General features: G+C 39.6%; 1 protein-coding gene across 3 annotated transcripts in view; it reads left to right on the top strand.

Moving 5' to 3' along the window:
• The window catches only part of LOC115780334 (receptor-type tyrosine-protein phosphatase gamma-like), a 114,692-nt gene that overhangs the window by 14,874 nt on the left and 75,480 nt on the right, over positions 1-24,338 (top strand). For all 3 annotated transcript variants that reach the window (XM_030729471.1, XM_030729470.1, XM_030729469.1), the window contains exon 2: positions 10,674-10,769. In XM_030729471.1, coding sequence (XP_030585331.1) covers positions 10,724-10,769 — 46 coding nt within the window. In that variant the 5' untranslated portion in view covers positions 10,674-10,723. The remainder of the gene's footprint in view (positions 1-10,673; positions 10,770-24,338) is intronic.

Below are 24,338 nucleotides of genomic sequence, written 5' to 3'. Positions count from 1 at the left end.
GAATTTGTTTTAATCTTGTTAATGGTTTTCATCAGAGGCCCTGATGCACTCAATCAGTGAACGCTCCGGCTTCTTAATGCACTTAATTCACTGTACTAGCGTTGCCCTATAGATTTGCCTTGTAGATTCAGCCTTTTCGTAAGTGGCAGTGTTAAACACTGAATCCCCCACAGGAAGTCATGCGAGTTTTAATTCACAAGAGCCGGCTTTGGTCAGACAATAGAACGGTTCTATTCTTTACTGGCATCTAATGAATAGAGAATAAATGTCAGGATGTGTACTTTGTTCTTTTTCTTTTTTTTTCCAATTTCAAGGAAGTCTAAATACACTGGAGACTTTTATCTAGACCTTTTCGCCCACATGCTCTATCAAAGTGTGACATTTGATGTACTGCGTTTCTCACTTATTTCTCGTGGTAAAAGGTTTAACACATGACACATTGCACTGCTCAGGCCTCGTCACCTCTAACTTATATAATATTAAAGCGCGGGTGACACAGATGTTTGCAGTATATCTTTCTAATTGGCGAAAAACTGCTGGGAATGCATGCGCATAAACTGCAAGTGGGGAGACTGGGTGACACGTTGGGATTTGATTATAATGAGAGGGCCTTACCCAGTTTTCGCTGGAGAAGTTTACAGAAAAGACTGCGGAGCGAGTGTGGCATAATGAGAAAGTTGAGTATGCCTCCTTTGCCCTTCCTCCTATTCAGCTCGCTTTGTTGTACAGGTTTCCTAATGAAACACAAGCAAAAAAAAAAAAAAAAAAAAAGTTTTCTGTTTGGGAGGTGGTCCATAATGCACACAATGCTCACATTAATGTGTGTTTTGGTAGCATTTCTATACTTAATTGAGTGGTGAGTTTCTGTCTCTTTGCCATTTCTGCTCATCTCCACATCTCTGCACGGAGCTGTATTTTAGGCTTTCAGCGCCCTGTATGGCATTGACAAAACAGTCGTGTACTGAATGTGCAGCAGCACTTCCTGTCAATTAATGTGACGAACATGAAGCTAGACAGGTCTGAACATGTTAACAGATATGCTCATACACATTAAAAAAAAAAAAAAAGAAAAAAGAGGTGTCAAGGGAAATTTTGAAAATTTCAGTCGCGGAACAATTTTAGCACCAGACTAATGGGCTTAATTTTACTGTAATACAACTACGTTTCTCTTGCCCAAGGATGTCAGTGTCCTTGTTGCTGAAGCTGCTCATTTGCTTTTAGCTGTGTTGCTCTAAATATCTGCATTGGGATTATATTTGTTGTTTTTTATTATTTCTGAGTTTGATGTTTTAGCCCTAAGGCCTGGCTCCCTCTGCGCCATATCTTTGGCTGATCTTGGCAGTTCTCGTGTTCCCGAGGTCTTGGTGTGACCACATCCCGAGGAATGAGAAACACATGATTTCACAAGATCAAACTCCACTTATTTTTTCTATGCTCCTCTGCTTCACAGTCAGATCGCCGACCTTGTTTTTATCACTGCGGGTTGATGTGTAACTATGCATGATGTGCTGTGGATAGACTGAGGTACTTGGCATATCAAATAAAAAAAGAGCCATTTGAAATGTACGCGTGTTTGTCTAAAAGATATCCGTTAAACAGAAAGTAAAGCAGATGTCCTTCCTTTTGACAGCAGCTGTCTCCTTCAGAATGCTCATTTCCCTTTTATATAGATAGACATTTTGGATGCAGAGTCTGGCCTTTAGACACTCATAATGCCTGTAAAAACGCAGCTCACTTCTTGTGAGTATGAATTCAGGCAGAATAATGTAAAAGTTGTTTGGACTGTAGTTTGTCTAATTAGTACATTTAATTATATGCATTTCCTCTCCCTCTAATTAGGGGGACTAGCTGAGAAAATGGGGATGGGTGAAGTGAAGCTTCCCTCTCCCACAACAGCTACTGTCAAAATGTCTGTATGTAGCTGTGTGAATGTAAAGCAGGACAAATCTGGAGGAGAAGATGAAAAATGGATCACTGCTGACGGACTAGTTGGAAAGTAGCCACTTCATTCGAACACATCGGCACATTCATTAGGGATATGATGGTGATGCGAAACGCCTTGCTTAAAGTGCGTACTCTCCGGGGATGGTAATGTTGCCAAAATTTTTTTTTCTTTTTCTTTTTTTATTTCTTTTTTTTCTTTTTTTTTTATTTTTTTTTTTTTTTTGAAGCTCCTGGTGAAATGGTGAAGTAGACATACTATATTAATGAAATGGTGCAAGTGAGCCAAGCTGTTTTTCCTTTGATAATTAAGTTGAAATCAGCAGACATATTAGGGTAGGGCAACGTCAGTGCTGCATGACTACAAGGGATTGCAACGAGGCTTTCTCAATTTAAAGGGCCAATTCTCCCCATAATAAGATGTATATCTTTTTTTTCCTCCAGCCTGTAATACTAGTTATCCATTTAGATTTGTAACAATGTGAGTTGCCCAGCTTTGGCGATATCAGCTGCAGAGATTATTTCTCTTGAATATAAAGGAACTAAATGCCTTGTGATGCTCAAAGCAGTAGAAACTCCGCAGCAATCTCTGTTTCCAGAAATAATGACCTGGTTACTCAAACAGTCTACCAAGCTAGTGCTGTTTTCTTTCTATCACCTGATCACCTACTGCAAAACTGTCCAACGTAAAACGATCTAGGTGGATAAACTGCACCGCAGGGTACAGGGGAAAAAAAAAGAGTAAATTAAATTTTTGGTACAAACTGTCCTTTTACGGTTAAATTGGTGATAAAGGAATGCACAAATCGCCGTAGCCCTTGAAGACTGTTGATAATTTGTTTTTCTTATGTTCAAGAAATCCCATGGAGAGGCCACCACCAGTGTTAAATTGATCCTACTAACAAATATAGTCTTAAAGTTTTCAAAGCCTGATGTTGCATATTGCAGCATAGTTTTGTCAAAACTAATTAAAAATACATCAATACATCACACTGTTGATGTTTCGTGACATGTTTTCATTAATACTACAAACATGGGCAGTTTATTTTGAGTCAAACTCGCATACACCATCCTGAAGTAAATATTACTGCACCAAATCTGTGACTGAAAATAGCCCCCCAACAAATACGCTTTCTGTTTAATGAGTGAATTTTGCTGAAAATCTCAATGTTTTGTGAAAAGTGTTTTTTTATTATTTAAATTAAACTGCATTTGTAACCAGTTTTGAAATAATAGTTTTGTCCTTGATAGGTAATGCCTGAAATACTGAGATACTGAAACAGTGCTTTGCAGGGTTCGGTATTTTTATAGGATTTGTTGGTAATAAAAAAAAATATAGAATATTGACAGCTTTATCTTTTAAAGCCAAATGCTGTCACTGAGGATTGGAACAAATGATAGACTACCAGATGGCTTCTCATGTACAAGTATAACTGATCTTTATTTTTACATTAGATGAAACCAAACACATCATGAAAAATGGGCCTGGTATTCTATTTCTGGAGCTCCATTTTTAGCTTATGAAACATTATCCTCCTTTTCTTGTGCACTGAATGAAACTGCATGACTTATGTTTGTGTGGATTTTGTTTTTAAACCACATCTGACAGTTTTCTCTTACGGAGGACTAAGAGTGCCAAAATGAAATAATTACATCTTTAAATAATTAATTAATTGTGTCATTAATGAATTAAAATAGCAATTAATTTTATTTAGACATATTTAATTATTTCACTATTAATTATTTCATGGTTCCTGTGCTGCAGTGCATCATGAATTTGTTTCATCTGTCGGCCTCGCCCATCAAATTCAGGGGGCAGGGCTACCGCCAATGTAATCAAAAACATTGCTTTGGTCGGGAGTCAATTTGTTGGGCCTTTCTCAATACCAAGTACACGGGGTTTGTACATGGATACTTGGTAGTTCCTACTTGGCAAGTGTACAAGGAGTCCAGACTTCTGAGGATGGGAAGGGACTGCTCACAGTGAGACAGCAGCATACTTGATGACATCAGCTCGACTTCACTGTTAACTCTACTGCCTTTTTACCCTTATGACTAATATTTGCAATGAAGAGTAAAAATGAAGAGTTCAGATGCAAAAGCCTAAAGCCACCTTTGTCAAAAATGAGATGACGATATTGACAGAGTGCTTTCCACACCTACTACACGCCCATCAAATAATTTCTATATACACCATTATATTAAATTAAATTAAATATTGCTAATTAATCAACAGACTGTTCAGCAGATCCCTCTGACACACACAAAACTCTTGCTGCTCATCGGCAAAACAGATCAGATGGTTCTTTTTTTTTTTTTAAAAAGTTCTAATAGACTTCCAAAACTTACAAACAGCTGGTGTTTAGAATACAGTTGAGTAAATAATAAAAACAAATAATTTGATTATTTCTGAAACTTGTCATCACTCTCCAGGATAGCCACAAATGGCATCAACATGCTGGTCCAGATGTTTCTGCTAATGGTGAAAATACTTGCTGTCCTTTCTTTATTAAAATATTTCTTACTGTTGGTTTTAATTGAAAATAAGCTGTTATAAACAAGTATAATGCGTACGAACATCAGGAAATAAAGGAGAGCAAAGGATTCAGTTCAAAATATACTGACAGTGCTCCAGTGAGACATTACAGTTAAATAAAAGTATCCAATCATGAGCTCCGACTGCTTAATCAGCTGATAGCTGGTAAGGCAAGCTGGCTGTTAGGCTAATTGAACCTCACACCTCAGAAAATATTGAAGCACTTTTGCAAAAAGGCTCTAGCTCGACAAATTGATAAGATATTTGAAGATGACCCCACTATATTATTACCTTAAAAAAAAAAAAAAAAAAAAATTCTTAAGTGTATTTGGTGACACAGAAGTAGTAGTATTTTAAAACTCAGTTTCCTCAGTTTCCTACCACTGCCGCTTGCGATTTCGATGGCTTCCCCAAGTCCACATGACTTCCAAATGACTGTGACACTATCAATCCATTATCTGGGAGCGATCTGTCTTGACTTGCTATACAGGGTCACCAATCAGATGTTGGAGTAACAGTTTCAATTATTTCCTGATGTACTGCAGCACAGGAACCAAACAATAATTCATGAAATACTGAAATAATTAAATATTTTTCAAACAGAATGAAGATATTTCAATTATGTTGTGACATTTTATAAAATGATGTAGTTATTTCATTTTGGCGCTTTTGGCCCTCCGTATACTGCATTGCTAAAGGGTGAAAGACAAATACTACCAGTACAAAGAATTTACATGTCACTTTATTAACTGACTATATTAAGCAATTTAGAGTAATACACTGAGAGAGTGGTGCATTTTACTGGTAGATGATAGAATTTACCTCATTAAACGCACCAGCACTCTGTCACGGTTTATCCAAATTACACAGACACTGCAACTCAGGATGCATTTGATAGCTTAATCCAACCCCAAATAATCCTCTTGGTGACATAGATGAGCTAGCCCGACTATCCTTCACATACCTGATACTAACGCTGGTGATGAGATTGAAATTTTATCTCTGCCCCCAGTGACTAATGCAAGTTAAACGCTCCTGTGGTGGTTGTTAGGTTCCTGTTTTTCAAGAGCTCTCAGGGGTTCTTGGCTTGTTGTTGAGTGTGATATTATGGAACAAATAGTAGGGCTTAATGGTGGAGTAGATGATTTAACTGCCCTCGGGGCGAAGAAAAAGGGGAAAAATTGTTTCTGTAGGCTACACAGTGTTCTGTTGTTATGTAGTTGTTTAGAAGCCTTTATTTTTTTTGAGATTCAAAGAAAAGAAAATCCAGGCCAAAAAAAAAAAAAAAAGGTATAATCTCTTATTTGACTACCTGTATTCCACGTGTGCTTTCCGCATTTCAGATTTAAGTATGTTGTTTAATTGTGGCACGGTTCTCGTCAGTCTCCTTCAGGCCCAGCACCGACTGTGTTGTCTGCTCTGCTCTATCAGAGATGCTGTGGCTTTAATCCTTTGCCCACAGGGGACAGCTGACATGGATGTGTGTAAACTGTTGACATGGTGCTGTCTCCTATGCTCTCTGATCAAAGACGGTGCAGCCCTCCTGTTTCACAACCTGCCTTCAAATATGCTCCAAGTCTCACAGACTCCCTGCCTCTCTGTTTCACACTTGTTATTAACCCGTGACTCCCCGTGGTAAATCGGTACATCTGACAAAGACAAAGAAGCTGTTTGTGCCTTTCCTTATGTAGCCTCTGTGACCTCCCTCTAAGCAATGAATTTGATTTGGAAAATGGTGTGTATGTAGTTCATGCCTTAGTGGAAACCAATTTTGGAGGCAGTAATGCACTGCCTCAAAGTGCAAGGAAAGATTTGGCTTGAAGTTGTGCTTAGTTTAATTAATCCCCGGTAATGATGCAACTATTAGTAAGAGCTCAGCTTGTCTTAAGTGGCTGGAGGGGTGTGTGTGTGTGTGTGTGTGTGTGTGTGTGTGTGTGTGTGTGTATTTGATGAGCGGCGATTCTGATCAAGCCAGCTACAACTCGCCGTCTAAATGTAGTTCGGCTTCAGGGCTCCAGGGAGATCTGCTATTGTTTCAAAGTTTCCTTTAACCACATGAGACCACTAACAAGTATGATATTAAGTAGTTATTGTTACGACATCCTGATGCAGTGTTGCACATTTTAATACAGTAAGAGCTGGGAAATCCAGTCGCATTTGTGTTGCAAATTGAGACAATAAAGCTTTTCTTTCTTCTCTTTTTTTTTTGGTGGGAAAATTCATTAAAATGAGTAAGATCTGTTTCTCAATCATTTGGTAAATAATGCTAAGCGGTTTATGCAGATATTGTTCTTAAAGTGCCCATATTATGCTTTTCGAGTTCTGGGTCCGCTTCGTTTAGTGTAACACATCTTTATTTGCTCATGCAAAAAGTGCAGAATTTTTGCATGAACAACAAATTTTGCCTAAAAACAAGTTCATTTATTTTTTAAATTTAGGCTTTTTTTATTTGGAGACTTGTCTACGTCACTAGGTTACACATTTGCATAATGCCCACCTTCCGGCCAGTTTGGCGCACCCTCAAACAAAGGATGAGCAGCTGCCTCATAGGCTGCCCTTTTATTTACTTGCCAGAGCCGCTTCTGTTAACTCTAAAATGTCTCTGCCACAAGCAAAGCACACCAAATGCTCTTTGCTGGCTTTAAGAGCAAATACGGTTCAGTCTTAGTGCACTCTCAGCATCTGAGGAACTGAAGACATAGTGGATTATTTTTATTTTTGATGGTAATATCCCCATAACAAAAGAAAAATCCTAACTGCTGGCATGTTGCGTGGGTCAAGGCTTATGTTACAGTTGGCTTTGATCGCATAGTATGCCCACAGGCCAGCGCTTTGTCTGAATTGTAATGGTGGTGGACAATCAGAAATTGGGGAGACATTTCAGACCGATTTTTAAACCAATAAACAAATACTTGGTCTGCATTGCTATGTTTTCATGTCATACTATATTATAACTGTCTCTTCTTTTTTGCATTCCCTGATGGTACACATGGAACATCTAAAAGAGCACAGCTGCCAACAAGGCCAGTTGTGTAATCCAGATCTGCACCCAAATTCACTGGGTTCTTCTTTTGCACTTGGTCTTCTACAGCTGGACCATTTGTTGGAGTTTTGTTTCATTTTTTATTATAGCTATTATGATAACAAAATAAGCATAATAAAGTGTTTTGTTTTTTATTTCTTGCATTAGAAAGCAAGTGCCCTCCTTTCCTTTACAGCAGTGCACTTTTGCCCCTTCCGGAAAGCTCAACCTGTTTATTTCAGCTAAACTCCAGTGAAGATGACTTTAAAAAAAAAACATGGTCAACAAGATCCATTTAGAGGAATTAAAAAGTCACAGGATTTCTGCAGTTGAACCTGTGAAAGGATTATTAATAGTAACCTCCACCTGCCCTTGTCTCCAGATCGGTCAGGGTCTTTCAAGCAGCCGCTTTCAGTGGCACGTGACATTTGGCTGTCGGCTTTCGCTCTTCATCTCCCTTCCTGTAGCTGCTCTACAGGCCCCCTGAGGCAAGTGAGTCTGTTGCTCCTGGGCCTCTCTTCACTCCTGTATGCACCCGCAGAGATCCTGTGGTGAAGGCATGCCGGCAGGGACCGGCAGTTGCTCTTGGGAGATGGACTTTACGGTCAAGAAACACCCCTTAGTCAGGGCCCAGAGGTGGAGCTAAAGTGGCAGTGCCCCCCAGGCTTTTCATGAGAGAGGCTTTAAAGAGGCTGGAGCTAAAATTGTTGAAGAGGTGCTTCAACAAAGCACTGTTTGAGGTGGAAAAATGTGTGTTTAAATTAAAAAGGGTGAAAAAAAAAACTTACTATAATAAACGAAATCTCTGTCAGCCTAACTGCAAACTCCTCCTCATGATCAGGAGTTGAGCAGTCAGACTTGGCACACAAGGCCAAGGTTCCTATCTATATCACATATTATGATTTCATAATGTTGCCTAGCAGCTGCCTACGGATGGGCTAAAATGATCCATTTGTAACATTTATAAAGTCATACAATAGCAAAACCTTCATAAAACATTATTGTTTTGAATTCACCACAATAACATCTAATTAATATCCACAAAAGTTGAATTATGCACCTTCTGCCACCGTCATGGTTTTTGACTCTTTAGTAAGTGTTGTGTGAGGATGAACTGATGATGAAACCTACATGCATACATTTTTACAGGCTGCTTTTTAGTGCATCTCAGAAGTAATATTAACTACTGTTATGTCAAACTGTCATGTAAAATGGTGGGAGAACAGTACTGAGCACAATGTGCAGCCACTTGTGCAAAAACTAATACAACATGGATGATCTAAATGGATTCAGAAAGTATGTCGAAAGACGTAACAGTGGCTTCTTGCATTTTCAGTCAAGCAGATTGTCGTCTCTGGGTTCTCGAGTTCGTCCTGCTGTTCTTACACGGAAACGATCTGCTCACCCACTTTCTCGCATCTTTAAAGCAACAGTGAACCAGAGTTATCACGTCCCCGCGTTTTTGAAACCTACAGCGGGGTTTGAATCCTTAAAGCAACACAAAACATCCTTATTTTTAGGTATGCACCTAAGAGACAATAACTTCAACTAGAATTTTTTTTTTCTACCCCAACCCTCCAGCTGCATCTGTTGTGGAGCACTCTTTCCCCCAATGAGTTTAGTAGTTGTAGTCTGGGGCTTCATGCTTTAGGGAGTATTTATGCTTAAGAACAATTTGTACCTCTAACATTGTTGTGTTTTTGAGTATGTTTGGTTTCTTGCTAGCAATTTTCTGCAAGTGAAAAGACATTTGTGCCCTGAAAGACGTAGGACCGCTTGGCTGCACTCCTGCCTACATGTTACTAGTTTGAGTCTCTGTACAGGAGCTTAGCTCAAAAGCTGTTGTGATGTTGTTAGATTCATGCATATGCTGTTAACATAATGTCCAGCTTAATAAGTCTGTTTCTTTTCTAGACCAACTGCTACTGTAAAGGGTGCGATTAATGTTGACTGCAAGAGTGTGGGGGTGCACCGCAGTGGGGTGTAGGATAAACTTAGTGACGGTGATCATTACCAAACTCAAATGATTAGAGTAGCTGCAATCTGAGACACAAATTGAAGGCAGTTTGACCTGATGTTTCTGTGAACAGTGACTGCATGTTGATTTTTAGATGCTTCAGGCCAAAACACAAACAAAACTGTATTTTCAGTGTTTCTACAAGATTGGAGCGTGTGCGTGTGCGTGTGCGTGTGCGTGTGTGTGTGCGTGTGTGTGTGCATGTGTGTGTGTGTGTGTGTGTGTGTGCGTGTGTGCGCGTGCGCGCCACTTTAAAGAGGTTGTCGGCACAAGCATGGACTCCCAACTGCATTACTATGTAGCGCGGCTAGTCACAGTAGTCCTGGTTCTGCTTTGCAGCCTCAGTGAGCTTGGGTTAAACCAGTTCTGGTCAGTGACCCTCCAGCTCACAGCAGATGAGAAACAGGACTACCTTCTCCGGCTCCGGTCCAAAACGGCGGAGTTGGAGTCCGTCTGAAAAAATGGCACCTCTTTGGAGAGGCAGCTGAATAATATCAAGGACCGCTGCATTAATGAATGGTCAACCTGCTGACAGGGAACCACAAGACTAGAAGAGCCAGGGATGGACAGTGTGCAGACTTAGTGCACAAATGAGAGCACATTGTTCCAGTTCCATCAGGTGTATAAAAATGCTAAAATGACAGCCCATGTGGCATGTAATATTCCTGGGTGGCCAGCCAAGTAAAGTCTGTGCATGGAGAAACTGGCTTTGTTCTGTGACAGTTTATCAGTTGTCCGTATTCTTTCATTTAGATCTGTCTGTCTATCACACAGAGAGTTGTCATTTATATTGAAAAAAGGAAGTGATGTGGTTATTATCTTTCCAACAATATTGCTTCACACATTGCTGCATACAAAAAACACATCTAACAACAAGATATGCATCTGTGATTGGCGTACATCGACTGACAAGCCCTCTGATTATTATCCATAGAGTCTTATTTAAATGGCAGCCTGCAGATTTTTATTGCAATTATCTCTGCTTTACTGGTCATATATAATAATTTTTGTAGTTTATGAACTACGAAAATCCAGATTGAATTGCTACAGGGACGGGAACTTTGTCATAGTGAGTTGTCATAGTACATGTTTACGTTGCAAAAGAAACTTTTCTTTTCCCTGTTGAGTTTTCTGACCTGTATCTCTCCCTCCCACAGTTGCATCGGGTCACCACACTGGAGGCAACCATTATGGCGGCACAGGCGTAATGAGGGAGAGGAGGACAGCTGATGACCTCTACTGGTCCTATTCAGGTGAACTCTCATTTATGCTCTGGCCGGAGCCTAAGTAGGAGGGGAAATTGCTTACCTTTCCTGTCTTGCCTGCCATTTTCCATTTTATTTCTGCTGTTTGGCCAGCAAGCTTTTTTTTTTTTTCCCCTCTCCTTTCTGCCGTATCCAGATGGTTTGAATAAAGCATTTATGATTCATGTAATAGCATACCTGTGATGTATGCTTTTAATAAGAGCAATTAAACAAATGCATTGGGGAGTGAACAACACTGACTTATGGAGTGAGTCTATTTTCAGATTTGTAACACTAAATAATGAATTAACTGTCTAATTTGTGAAAGTATAGATTAGGACTGATGGATGCTTTATCAGCAGTACTATGGAAATTTAATTGTTTAATTCCTAACCATGTTATTGGTACTTTGCTTTTAATATGAATAAATGTTTTTGAGAACGTTTGCTTACTCCCTGCTGCAGTTTCTGAGCTGTTTACCTTAACAAATTTGGAAGATGGATGAATATAGCAGCCCACAGTGGACTGTCTGATGTATACTTTAATGAATGATTCATTATGTGCGCTCTTATGCTTGTAAATAATCTCAAAGTTGGGCATAAATTTGCATATCGCATCTTTTTTGGGTGGTAGTATTGAAGGAAACTTTTCAGAATTATAAGCCTATAAATAAAAGAAATTGAGCTAAGAATAAATATAAAAATATTGAACATTTTTGTCATCACGTGAGATAAAGCTGTAATTCAAATACTTTGTGTGTTTAATTGTTCCAATTTTCTGGAGATCTGGAGTATTGAAATTTATCGTAAGGGAAAAAAAAAAAAAGATAAAAGCAATGAGCTCTCTACATTTATAATTGCATGGCTCATTATTTGACTCAGCAGCACTTTACAAGACCATGAGTTAATGCATCTTGAGTACCTGCTGAGCACTTGGTATTTGTTTTCATTTTATAGCATGCAACATTTGGCAGTGCTTGTAATGGTAAAAGTCTTTAAATATCCTATTTATGGGGGTTGGATGCAAAATGTGTGCACAGTTGTATGCAGACCAGAAGATGTTTTTGTGGTGGTGAATTGATAAGCATATCCAGTTTGTTCCTTCAGAGCATTGCTTCTCATTCAGCTGTACACATCCACACCCTGGTGCAAACATAGCCCTCTGTAGGCCATCAAGCAGCTCCGATGGGAAATAGGGGTTATGTGATTTGATGGAGGGCACTTTACTGGAAGAGCTCAGGAAGGGAGGAGCACTCGGTAAAATCGTATTTACAGGTTCCAAGTTCCAAAAACACCACCTTACAAATAACTAACTCGGCCCCTCTGCTGGTGGAGTGCATCGTGGCTGTGAAAATGAATATACTGATGGAATATTTTGTCCCCGGCGATCCACTTGTGAACCTAGACTCTCGTGGTTTTAGGCAAGAAAATTGTGCAAATAAAAAAACAAACTGTGCTTACTTTGGAGTCAAGTTTGTTTGGTATTCATGTCACTCCTGATTGTGGTCCTCGTCTCTCCCGGTTGTCGAGTAAAGGCAGTGACAAGAATGCCTGCTTTGACTATCCAAGCATGATTGCTCTTTCACCATTTACAAGGTGCGTGGAGCCTGTTTTAGGAGTCCCAGTCACTTAAGATATGGTATTGTTTTTCTGTAAAACCCACAAAAACAGAAACCTTTTATATATAGCACTGATCCCATTTTGCTGCTTTCTTTCTCTTAACTGATGGTCAGAATTAACAGTTTTGGCTCTTAAATTAGATAATGATGCAGCATTATGTCAATGCATGATTTTTTTTTTTTTTTTTTGGGGGGGGGGGGGGGGGGGGGGGGGTGGTATTAGTCCACTTCAGGGGTGGGTAGTATAGCCTCAAATTATATCACAATATTTCTGACAACATAGGAAAAAAAATACTGAATAATGTTTTATTGATGCTTGCAGCTTACAGGCAGCAGCAATTATAAGTGTAAGTAAATGAAGGGCATTTTCCATCCTTCTTTTCCAATGAGCTACTGTCCTTGATCACACACTTCCTAATTTGAAGTGTGAATCTACTGAAACAAGGTGCCAGCAGCGTTATAGTGCAATAGTAGTGACACAGCATTACATCCAGTGTCACAGCGTAAGTCAAATATAAGCACAAAGCTAACCTAAGGTAGTGGATTTCCCTGGAGATGTTAAGTACAAATACAACATGACTGCTTAACACCTCAGTTTATCAATGACTAAAGTAACTTTGTAGCTCTTCAGGAGCTGCGCAATATTGGCACATAATAAAACTGAAAAATGTTTCTATCTGCGATGTTGTATCATGGGGTGAGCTTTACTGCTTAAAGCCCTCTTTATTTATCATGTAACCACATTAGTAATTTCCATCCACTATTCCTGTCATAGGGAGTGAACCTAGCAAGTGCAGCAAGTGATGCTTGGTTGAGTCATTTGTTTACTTTTGGGTCACACATTACCAGCTGCTAGTATCTCCTCCCTTCAAAAATTGGTTATACTTGATGGTGTTTTTGCTTCAAGCGGTGAAACAAGTTTGTAGTTTGTGGGAAGAAGTTTCTTGCATATTTCTTGGAAGCACTGTCCATTGTTGAAGGTTGTTGAAGTAGCTCCTTTGTTATTATCCTCCCATGCAAATTAAGGAAGATATTGTCGTCATATCGTCCGCCCATGAGATTTTACCAGTTTTTCCACTCTATAGACTCCAAAACCACAAGGAGCTGAGCCATGAAATTTGGCATATGTGTTCTTTACCCTTCAAAGATGTGCAACACAATATTATTATTCCTGGATGTTTAGTACCCTTTGTAGACTTTGGCTGTATTTATCTGAAGTGAAGTGTAAACAACATGGGGAATTTCAGGCTGTTAATACTATGATAATATATGCTACTGAGATGCAGCCTCTTTCTCATGCCTGATTGGCGTAGCCTAATCGTGTGATCATATTGTGCTGTGCACTTGGCTATACCTACTTGGCCATTATTAACTGAAATGAAGAAAGTGGGGATTCCCCATATCTAGCAACTGACCAAACACTGAACAGCTGGCAGTAGCTAGATAGTGTGAAACTGGGGAATCCTAAATTTCTAGGTAAAGAGTCTATTTATAATATCAGTTCTAGGTTGCAGCCTTATTGATTAACCTGTCATGCCAATTTCTGATTGGCTGACCATTGTCTAACACGTTGGTCAGGGATGACTCATAGCCATAAATAATACAGACTATGACCCATCATTGAACAATATTAAAGCCATACCTACTGCTCAGCAATATTGCTCAAATGTAAACAGCATGGTTGCATTATGTTTTATAGATGGTTTCTTTATGATTATAGTGATGTTATACATAATGTATAGATAACAGCAGATTATGTAGCATGGGTGCATTATATTCTAGGATGTGGTTACCAAAAGATAATCACAGAATATCAGTCTCTTACAGCATGCTTGTTTTGATTTAATGAGTATTGTTAATATTGAAAACATATTTTTGCTGGAATATGTATTAGCTTTACTAACCCAGGGGTGACTAAAAGTATTTTAGGGCAAGGCCTCTAAATTATGGCAGAATAGTTTTGCAGAAGGTAATAAGATGTCTGCTGAAGGGGTTTATAAAATGGGGCTGTAATGTTATCTGGACTTCTACATATATTTTATATTTTCATTAATCACGGGAGAATATCCCCATCAGTGATGGGTCTTGAACTATATTGTTATCAGAAGTTTCTCGCTGTCAGACATACCTGGGCTTCTCTCATTGTTGTGCATAATGGGGAGCATAAATGCATGGCATTGCTATAGCAACAATATCGCGATATGACACTTTCATATCATGTAAACACTGATACTAGTATTATTGTGGACGATATGATGCAGCACAGCCCTAGCCCACTTAGTATTTTTCGTTTGTAGCCAAAGTTAAATGGCAGTAGGCTTAGTAAGCCTGATGAAAAATCACCCGTAGCAAGGATTAACTGAAGTGATAAACCACAAATACCTGACATGACTTTAATTTGTACCTTCAGTAATGGCCACACTCCAAATATATGGCATTTGCTGCATGAAATGGTGCCTGTGCTCTTTTCCCCTAAAGGTCAAAGTGTGTGTGTTTCCTTTTTCCAATGATGTTGGTGGTTGTAATAATTGATTTAGTTTAGATGGTCCACTACTCTTGTAAAACACTGCAGGAAACTGTAACTGCATCTTGCTCTTCATTGGCATTTCTGTAATGTTTGGAATGCCCTTCTCGACCAAACATACTGTAGACTTCTGACTTTTGGCAAGTAAAGTGACATACCTGATGACAACAACTGATAATTTTCTTTCTTCCTTTCTTCCTTCCTTCCTTCCTTCCTTCCTTCCTTCCTTCCTTCCCTCCCCAATTTTTCACTAGCTAAATGTTCAAAGATCAACATGGATACACAACTGGAATACTTCACGTGGTTTGGACAAATTTACAAACTTCTAATTTTCCCATATAATGCCAGTTACTTGTGGATTTCATTTACCGTATTTTTCGGACTATACGTCGCTCCGGAGTATAGGTCGCACCAGCCAAAAAATGCATAATAAAGAAGAAAAAAACATATATAGGTCGCACTGGACTATAAGTCGCACTTTTTTTGGGGGGGGGGGGGGGGGGGGTGATAGAATCCGAGACTCAGAGCACAAATTCCATCTTGAACGGCAATTTAAAATAATAATGGATTAAAGAACAGGACGAACACGGTTACACCTACGTTATGCTAACGTAGCACATTCAGCTACATGACGCACAACGAACACGTGTTCGGTATTGTAACTTTGTAAACACACTTCCAAAGTCGGCGATATTCACAACAAAGGTCGTCTTTATTAACAGAAAAACGGCTGCTGTAGGCCACAGCCACGCCAACCACAACTACAACAGCGGAACAGCAACACACACACAGGCAAGCTCTCGGTCTTTTCTCTCTCTCTCTCCATGCTGCCTTCACGAACCTCCCGAACAGTCCGAAATCCCACAACATCAACACGCTCTCTAACTAAGAGAATCGCTACAGTATGTTAACGTAACATTGTTATTCAGATAACCATAGCATAAAGAACATACTAACAAGTTAACCAAACCATCAATCCATTGAATTCTTCATCCTCGGTGTCACTTCTAAACAATTCCGTACACTCCGTAGACGAAGCGCCGCTTCCTCTTCTGTGTCGCGTTAGTCAGACTCGTCGTCAGCTGCAGTTCCAATTATTCCAGCCTTTCTGAATCCCAACAGGATGGTTTGTCACTGAAGCCCAAGTTTTCTTGATCCATCCAATGACTTCCAGGAAAGTTGGGTGGCGCATTCTCCCAGTTGCCATTAAGCTGTGCTCTCCATCCATCATCCACTGCGCCCACAGGTTACGCAAGACTGCCTTAAAGCTGCAGTTCACGGAGATGTCAAGTGGCTGGAGTATTTTGGTTCATGTGTTATAAATGTCACATATACGTCGCTCCGGAGTATAGGTCGCACCCCCAGCCAAACTATGAAAAAAAGTGCGACTTATACTCCGGAAAATACGGTAGGTTTTAATCTTTTTTTTTTCCAAACTGTTCTCTCTTCTCTTCCACTGCGATATAATGAACTTTGAACACAGATATCAGCGAACCTTCAGTGAAAGCACTGAAGGAACATCCTTTGACCAAATCTGAGTCCACGCTCCTGTGGGACACAATCACAGGATTCAGCCTAAAGTCTTTCTCATTTTCTAATTAGAACATCAGGCTTGGGTTGGCATGTTTCTTTGGTCAATTAAATTTTAGGTCTCTCTCTTTTTTTTTTTTTTTTTTTTTTGGACAGAATGTTATTTATCTTTAATAAACAGCCTGCAGCACTGTTCACATACTTATTTTTTGTGTAACCATCTTGGTAAAGTTTTCATCTTCGTGTTGATGTGCTATGTTTGTTCAGCGTAATATGTATGCTTGGCAAGAGGGGGGGCTGGTAATTGGGTAGCTAGGTTTTTCTATGTTTGGAAGGTGCCCAAAAAAAAAAAAAAAAAAAAAAAAGAACAAATAAGGAAAAAAAAAAAAAAACACTATCAAGAAAGGCAACTGGCTGACATGAGTTGATTTTTGCACATTCATTTCAGGTCTGTGCAGACCACCAGTTCCTACCACTCAAGGCAGCTGGCTGATTGTACTAAAAAAAAAAAGGGAAAGAACTGAGGGAATACAGAAATGGCCATTACTTGGGGAAGGTAATTAGCGGCTAAGGCTGTGAATAGAGGACAGAGGCGCGTGCCTTAGCAGCTAAATGGTTATTAAAGGCATTTGCTCTGTGCAAGTGAGTGTAAAAGAAACGCATAGTCGGGCTAGCCTGAAGCCAGAAGCAACTGCATAGATAGACTTCGGCACTGTGAGCTACACACACAAGTACTGTACATAACATATAGAGGAGCCTTGTGTCACCGAGGCTTCCTTACCAGTCTGATTAGAGTGAGTTGTTTCAGGAATGCCAAATGATGTCTCAAAGTAAAGCAAAAATGGAAAATACGTTGCAACAAATGCAGAAGGTTATTATTTCCTTAATTTTGTCCTGATCAGATTTTTCACTTGCCTATGTTATCATAAAGGAGCGAGCCATTTGATTGCACAGTTTTTGCATTTCTTTCTTTAAAAAATTTTTTGGGTAGATGTGACATAGTGGTTTGAGGTGACTTATTACTTAATGAGATTAATTATCATTTTATATTTCCCATAAGAGGGTGCTAACCCCTTACTTTGTACATATTAGTCTAGTGCGTTGAGGAATGAGGCACATGACACATCACCTTCCTGTGTGCTTTGATTATGAACCTCAGTAAAAGTAGCCTCGAAACCTGCACCCTGAAATTTGATTAAAAGTTATTTAAGGCATGCTCTGCGTGTGTGTGTGTGTGTGTGTGTGATATGTTCGTGGAGGCATTTTTCATAAGAGGGATGATATCATACTCACTGTAAGACTCCCACAGGAACATAGCTATGCATCATTTTTCCCCTTTTTATATCTCTGCAGGTTTTCACATCATCTCTGTTAGTTTCTCTGGCTTCCTTCATCATAAGTTTTATGTTTTTGGCCAATATATGCAGTAGTTTGCTTTTGATTGGTCTCTTGTGGATTTATTGTTCTAGTTTAATTACAGCACAACAGTTGGAGTACCTTAACGTGCATTTGCAGAAGCATTATGCCTGATCCCCTGTAACAGTGTGTAGAATGGAAAAACAGAAAAGAAAAACACAGCGAAGGAATACCAGCACTGGATGCTGGAAAAAATATAGATCGACATCCCAAAAATAATTGTCTTTTCTTTCTTTTTTTTTTTTTTTTGGGCGTTATGAGATTTTATCAAGTCGCTGAATTATCTCGCATGTCATTTCAGACTGTTGAAGCAGTCATTGTTAATAAAAACAAAATGCATGTCTTTGCATTTATCACTGTGAGGAAATTACAATTTAAAAAAAACATTTTTTTGAGGGGGGGGGGGGGTAAATAAGCAAAATAGGTGAAATTAAAAATGTTGGAAAGGGCGTATGCTGAAGCCCTACTCCTTCAGATGATCTAGTAGTCTACTTCCACAAATTAATAATATAGCTAAAGGCTCAGCATTTCAGTAATTTTTCACACTAATAACTTACTAATAGCTCGGTGCTTCATATGAATTGAGCTCCTACTGCCTTTCGTGCAGCAGTTATGGGTGTTTGGATGAAAGCCACCCTGACAAGCAGTTGTAGCAACTGGGATTGTCTGATATGTGTGGATTATGTTTCCCTTCAGCCTAACTGTTTTATTCCACTTCACTGAGGTTGCCCATGATCATTAGCAATCTTTCCACTCATGTCTCACATAATGAAGTGAATGAAGTGTCATTTTCAATCAACTGCTATGTTGATCCAACTTAATTAGTACTTTAGAGGATACAGAACAAGATTAGGTAACTCACTGTTCTTGATTGCCAGGGCTGTTTATTTTGGTTTTGAATTAACCCTCGGCTCTGCTGCTGCTCACGCTTTTAGTTTCTTATTTTTTTTCTTATTTATTTATTTTTTGGCTTCACCTCTTGAGATGTATCGCGTTATTCCCTTGTAGCTAATAAGCAAAAATTAGTTCTCAAGCTTTTAAGATAAACTTGTCAATTGCAAATTGTTCTGCTGTTGTATAATTGATCTTACTATAAATAAATCTTTATTAAGACACACATTTGTTTAAACCGCACGCCGCAGGATTGATTTTGGAGCACAGTGATTGGGTTGGTTTCAAAATGTGTCTATTCCTCGCTGCTTGCTTAGTTAGGTATGACATGTTAAACCCTATGATTCATGTAACCTTAAATTGGCTCGGTGCGTTTGAAGGCAGTGCAGTTTTTCTCCTACATTTTGACACCCCCTTACAAAGGCTGGAGGGAAAAGAGCAATGCCATGTTGTCATGGTGCCCAACAGAAGGAGCTCTGCCTCTTGGAGGTAATGAATCGAGAGGAGGATTGCTCCCAGCAGACTTCCGTGTATAAGAAGCACTTGAGTTTAAAGTAAAGGTCCCTGGCTATATGGATGTTCAATGAGTAAGCATGGAGGGTAATGTATGGGGTATATTCTTCAGGATATAATCTTTTGGGATGAAGATAACAAGCCATGCTACAAGTGATGAAATAAGTTTTTATTATAAATGGTGATTTTTGCCCATGATTGTTTTGAGACATTGAAATGGTTTGGCTTGTATCATGAATCATAATGTGAAACAAATCATTTCGCTTTCCGAATTAACACAAAAAATGTATTTAATCAGATTTCTGCCAAAATGAAATACTTTGAATGTGAACTGGGAATTGCAGTTCATTTAATTTACAATTAAAGTACAGTCAAATAACATTTTTAGATAGACATTGTGTCATTTGAGTTTCCAATCAGGATGACTGATATTACAACAATCTCACAAGGAGGTTTCCTAGTTATCAAATATGTTTGTATTAACCATGTGAAAATATGCATTAGTAAGTCAGATCTGTCGCCTAATTTATGCGCACATCTACACACTGGCCACTCACAAATTCCACTCTACGGAAGTGTCCACACCGATTCTCCTTTCTTGCTAAATTAAGGGAGGTTCACACATGCATATTTCAGGCGTAAAACTTTTTGAATGGCGTGCCATCATAACTCTTGCTCTTGCTGCTTGCAGTAAAGTTGAACTTGCATTTAATGAAGTACCCCAGTGTAGCTGCTACCTAATCAGATCACGTCATGAAAGCATCCCGAGAGTGCGAGGTAGTTGCCTGTGCGTGAAGCATGAAGGAGAAGTTGATCTTTTATGTTAGTAGCCAACCTGCTGTTTTTCAGCTAGCTTGGCTTACCATAGCTGCTGATCAAAGCTCTGTTAGCTAATGCCAGCAAAGATTGCTCCCCACCACCACCAAACGACAGACACGCCTACCGTCAAGCGTCGAAGCTGAACATGCATGTGAATCCTCCCTAAGGGCCTGAGTATGCTTGATCGACGCTGGTTGGTGGAGTGTGCACAGAGTAATAATTCAAAGAATTGTTTTGGGAGGGGAAAAAAAAAAAAAGAAAATGAAAAACTAAATAAAAATTAGATCCCGAAGCAACTAGTCGGAGCAGCTTTTATCAGAATTTCAGGACTTATGGGGAAAAATCCTGACGGGGCATGCCTGCATTGTTTTCTGTTCACACTTGCATATTGGTAGCTTCTCGATGAAGCTAATTGCCACATGGCACATGTCGAGTGTCCAGAAAAGCAGCTGTTCTGTTATATTCACTCCTCTGACCTGCAGTGCCAACTTCTGTGTGAGTCCCCCCTCCCCCCCCCCCCACCCCTTTTTTTTTTTTTTTTTTTTTTTGTTTTTTTTTTTTTAACAGTATCAGCTGTGTTCATTAAAAGCATTCTATTTGTGAAACGTGAGGTCCTCCTGAACTTTGTTGTGCTCATCCTGTGAGATTCTTTTACTGCCTACCCACAGAGCGACTTGATTAATTTCCTCCTCCTAGGAGTACAGAGAGAGAATCATCTGTCTTACACCCTGCATTTATAGTCGCAGGCATTCTATGTGATGATGGAAGCTTAACACAACATCATCTATATTCCTCCACTCTTGCTGATGTGTGTATCAACCTGTAGATGTACCTGCACTCATTTTCAGAGAAAATGAGAGGTGCAAGAACACTAATTATTAAAAATGAATTTTGCGAGGGGACCAAGCTGGCTCATTATTCATCTTGGTTATTGCTAGCAGTTTGGATCAGCCTTCCTGTGCCAGAATTGGTCTATTTGTCTCTGTCAAGGGTGGGCCCTTGACAGATGTGCCAATATGGCTGCCGAAGTTCTGTGCTGGGGGAGAGGCATCTTAATTCTCCGTGATGTATCACACTGGCAGCAACCAATTTAGCAGAATTGAGCTCCAAATCATCTTACTTCCCACTGCCTCTGACAATCTGTTTCCTTTTTCTAGATGAGGTAAATATATTAAGAATTGAAATAAATTAGGGATTCCTGCACCTCGAGCTAACACTGTATGAGTGAGTTTCTGTGGAACTTAATTGCTTGTGTTTATACATTGGTATGTCCAGAGAACAGTATCTTTGGCTCACACCACCTGGATACATAAAGCACAGAGCCGGTACAACAACTGCGAGAAGCACAGCCAAGTTTTCCAGTTTCCTTGTTTAGGGCAGATTGATGCGTTGGACTGACATGTTTGTTGTGTAAACCTAATTAATTAAATTTCAAACGTCACATAGTGTTAGTGTGCCTCGTGGCACCATATTAGGCTTAGTGGGTGGCTCAGGTCCAACTTAATGGATGCGGACATGCTCGGCCTGCTGGGACTGCAATATTGAGGAAGTGTGAGATTGCCAGCCCACAGGTTTCCTCTAATACGGTTATGCTGATGAGCTAGAATGAGCTAGATTGCGGTTCAGCAAATTTTTAAACTCATAATCATGATGACTTACTTTGTAATGAGTGCACATCCCCCTAGAGGTGAGGAGTTAACTATAGGGGGCAAGGCTATAATAGTGGCATAATGGCACAATTTTGGAAGATGTGTAATGCTTCCCTTGAATTCTAAACCAACGTTTGATTTATGATCATTTGTTCAAGTGCAGTGAGGTATGTTGGCATAAAATTCTACTTAGACCTTCAGACCAGTGAGTAACTGAATAGAAGCAGGTGATGAGGTTCAGCACTGCTTCCAGTTCGCTGGCTTGTTTATGCTCTGCTACTACCTCTACTTTACTGAGTTACACTGATTTCTGTCTAGATTCTAAATTATAAGGACACTTGCTGTGTAAACATGCAGCCATTGTTGTCCCTGCTTAGCTTGCAGAACAACTGCAAGAGTAATAGCTGCTGAGGATGTGAGCTGAGCACAGAGAGGGCCGTAGCTCAGAGTAGTTCAAGCCTTTTTTTTTTTTTTTTTTTTTTTTTTTTGTACTGTATTTTCTGAGCTAATTGCGCCTGTGGGATGTGCGATATCTTGTTTTGTCTTCTTTTTTTTTTTTTTTTTTTTCTTTTCCTGAAATTAAAATGTATGTATGAGATTTTTGGTGACTGGGTTAATGTCTATAATTTAGCTTTATGAATTATGGCTACTATTGTGTTGCTGACTCAAGAAAACTAAATATAGTCCCTCCAAAGTGCTCCCATGAAATTCAAATAACTGGCACCATTATCTTTCTGCAAACACAAAGACATTTATTTTAATTTAGGATGACCCAGCTTCATATTCTCACGATAGCAGGTAGGGGGGGAAAAAGATCACTCACGCCTGTCATCCTTTGTCTTGCAGAGTCTCATGACTGATTTAAGCCAGAGCTCATATACCTGCAAGGGATAATAAATAATGTAGATGTATCATGAAATTATTGGAGTAGAAGCTGTTCTTTGCATTCCAAAATGCGCGGCAGTCTAAACCTTTTGTGCGGTACCCAGACATCCTCTCTGATTTTCGCTTATTTTCAGTAGTTTAAAGCTGAAAGGTGAAAATGATACTCCTGCAGTAAGTAGGGTTTATAAAAGGACCTTTTGTCTGAATTGAGGGGAAAAAAAATCATTCATATGTTGGAGGGGGAGAGAGTGTGCTAATGTCTACACTTTCCTGAGAATATAAATAAAGCCATTTATTTCCTTTTTTTTTTTAACAATGCATTTCCAGCATCCATCATCCATGTGAGCACCGGTGTCTTCAGTACTATCCATTAGCTACTTTGCTGACATCACCAAGCTTGTAGTTTAATTTCAGTGAGTTAGAACTCACGATAAAATGGACTTCGATCTCTTATTGCATGTGTCTGTAAGGTGTAGTAAAGGTAGAAAAGCTGGAGTCTGTGAAGGGGCACTGAGAATTAGTTGTTTTCCAAACTCTTATTTTGCCTATAGCAACTTTTATTTATGAAATGAATGTAGCCGATTTTCAGCAGCATTCACTTCTCCTCGGGAATCAATTTTCTGCCTCTTTATGTGAGCGCCCTCCTCATTTCCGTTCTTAAATTCCCCTCCGCATCTATCGTTCCTAATGCTGACCACATCTCAGTTCCGAGCAGCACTTTGCTTGTGGGTGCCGTGGGGTAGTGAGGAGCGGGAGACACAGACTGGATTAAGGCTTGATTTAAAATGGCTGCCCGCTGCGCTTAGCTTAACACTCATCTTGGGATGTGGTCATGTGCAGTCTTGGGAGTTTGTGGCCTAATTAGCGGTTTCGGGGTACCCAAGGCTAAAAAAACTGCACTGTTGCTCTCTCGTCTTCTTTCAGTTTTTCATTTCTTCCACTTTCTTCCATTTCTCCATCTACTGACAGACACGCGTGTGACTACACATGGACACGTTCTCTGCTCTGTTGAACTTTAACTGGAAGGGCACTTGGAGAGAGCCTATCTCGTGCCAAGGCAAATGCCACATTTTGCAAATTTAAATAAAGCAGTCTGGATTCATACCAAAACTTAACAAGATGCTTAAGCCATGCTCCACAACCCCACCAATTTGGTTTGGTAGTTTTTATGAAGGCTTTCTGACAGTGAAACAGAAAAGCACTCAAAACGTGCCTCTGCCTCAGCTCTTGGCCTGGCGGAGGAAAAATCCAGGCAAAGAGCGACTGAATCCATGTGAATAAGTCGAGAAAATGAGGGTCTGACTCTGCAAAGGCTTCTCTGTGCAGACTGTTCACTACAGTCTAGAGCAAATGAAAACGTGTATTTAGTTGAGGTCAAACTTTACCGGAACAAATTGAAAAGATAATTTGGCTAAAGGTGATGTTTACCTGTGCCAAGAGGGTCTTAGAGATGGCCCATCACTGTCTGTTTTGCTCCGTTACCTAAATATCTCGCAATAATGGCTGAGTTAGCTTGGAGTTTACTGGATGTATCTCTTTAGGGAGTTCATGAACTAAAGAGGAAGGCGCTTATTAAAAGTGGAGACTTTGTGACCTTCCCCAGACAATTGCCCAAACTTTTGCTATAGACAGCCATTCTACTGCATTCATTACCCCAACACTGTAGTAGCAACAGCAGGCTGGAAAACTGTTTTAAGACTTGGTGTGAAGCGATTTTCATGTTTGTTTGGTTT

Source organism: Archocentrus centrarchus, chromosome 5 (genome assembly GCF_007364275.1).
Source record: "Archocentrus centrarchus isolate MPI-CPG fArcCen1 chromosome 5, fArcCen1, whole genome shotgun sequence".
Taxonomy (NCBI): domain Eukaryota; kingdom Metazoa; phylum Chordata; class Actinopteri; order Cichliformes; family Cichlidae; genus Archocentrus; species Archocentrus centrarchus.
Note: the sequence above shows the minus strand (reverse complement) of the source record. Positions and strands in the feature narration are given on the sequence as shown.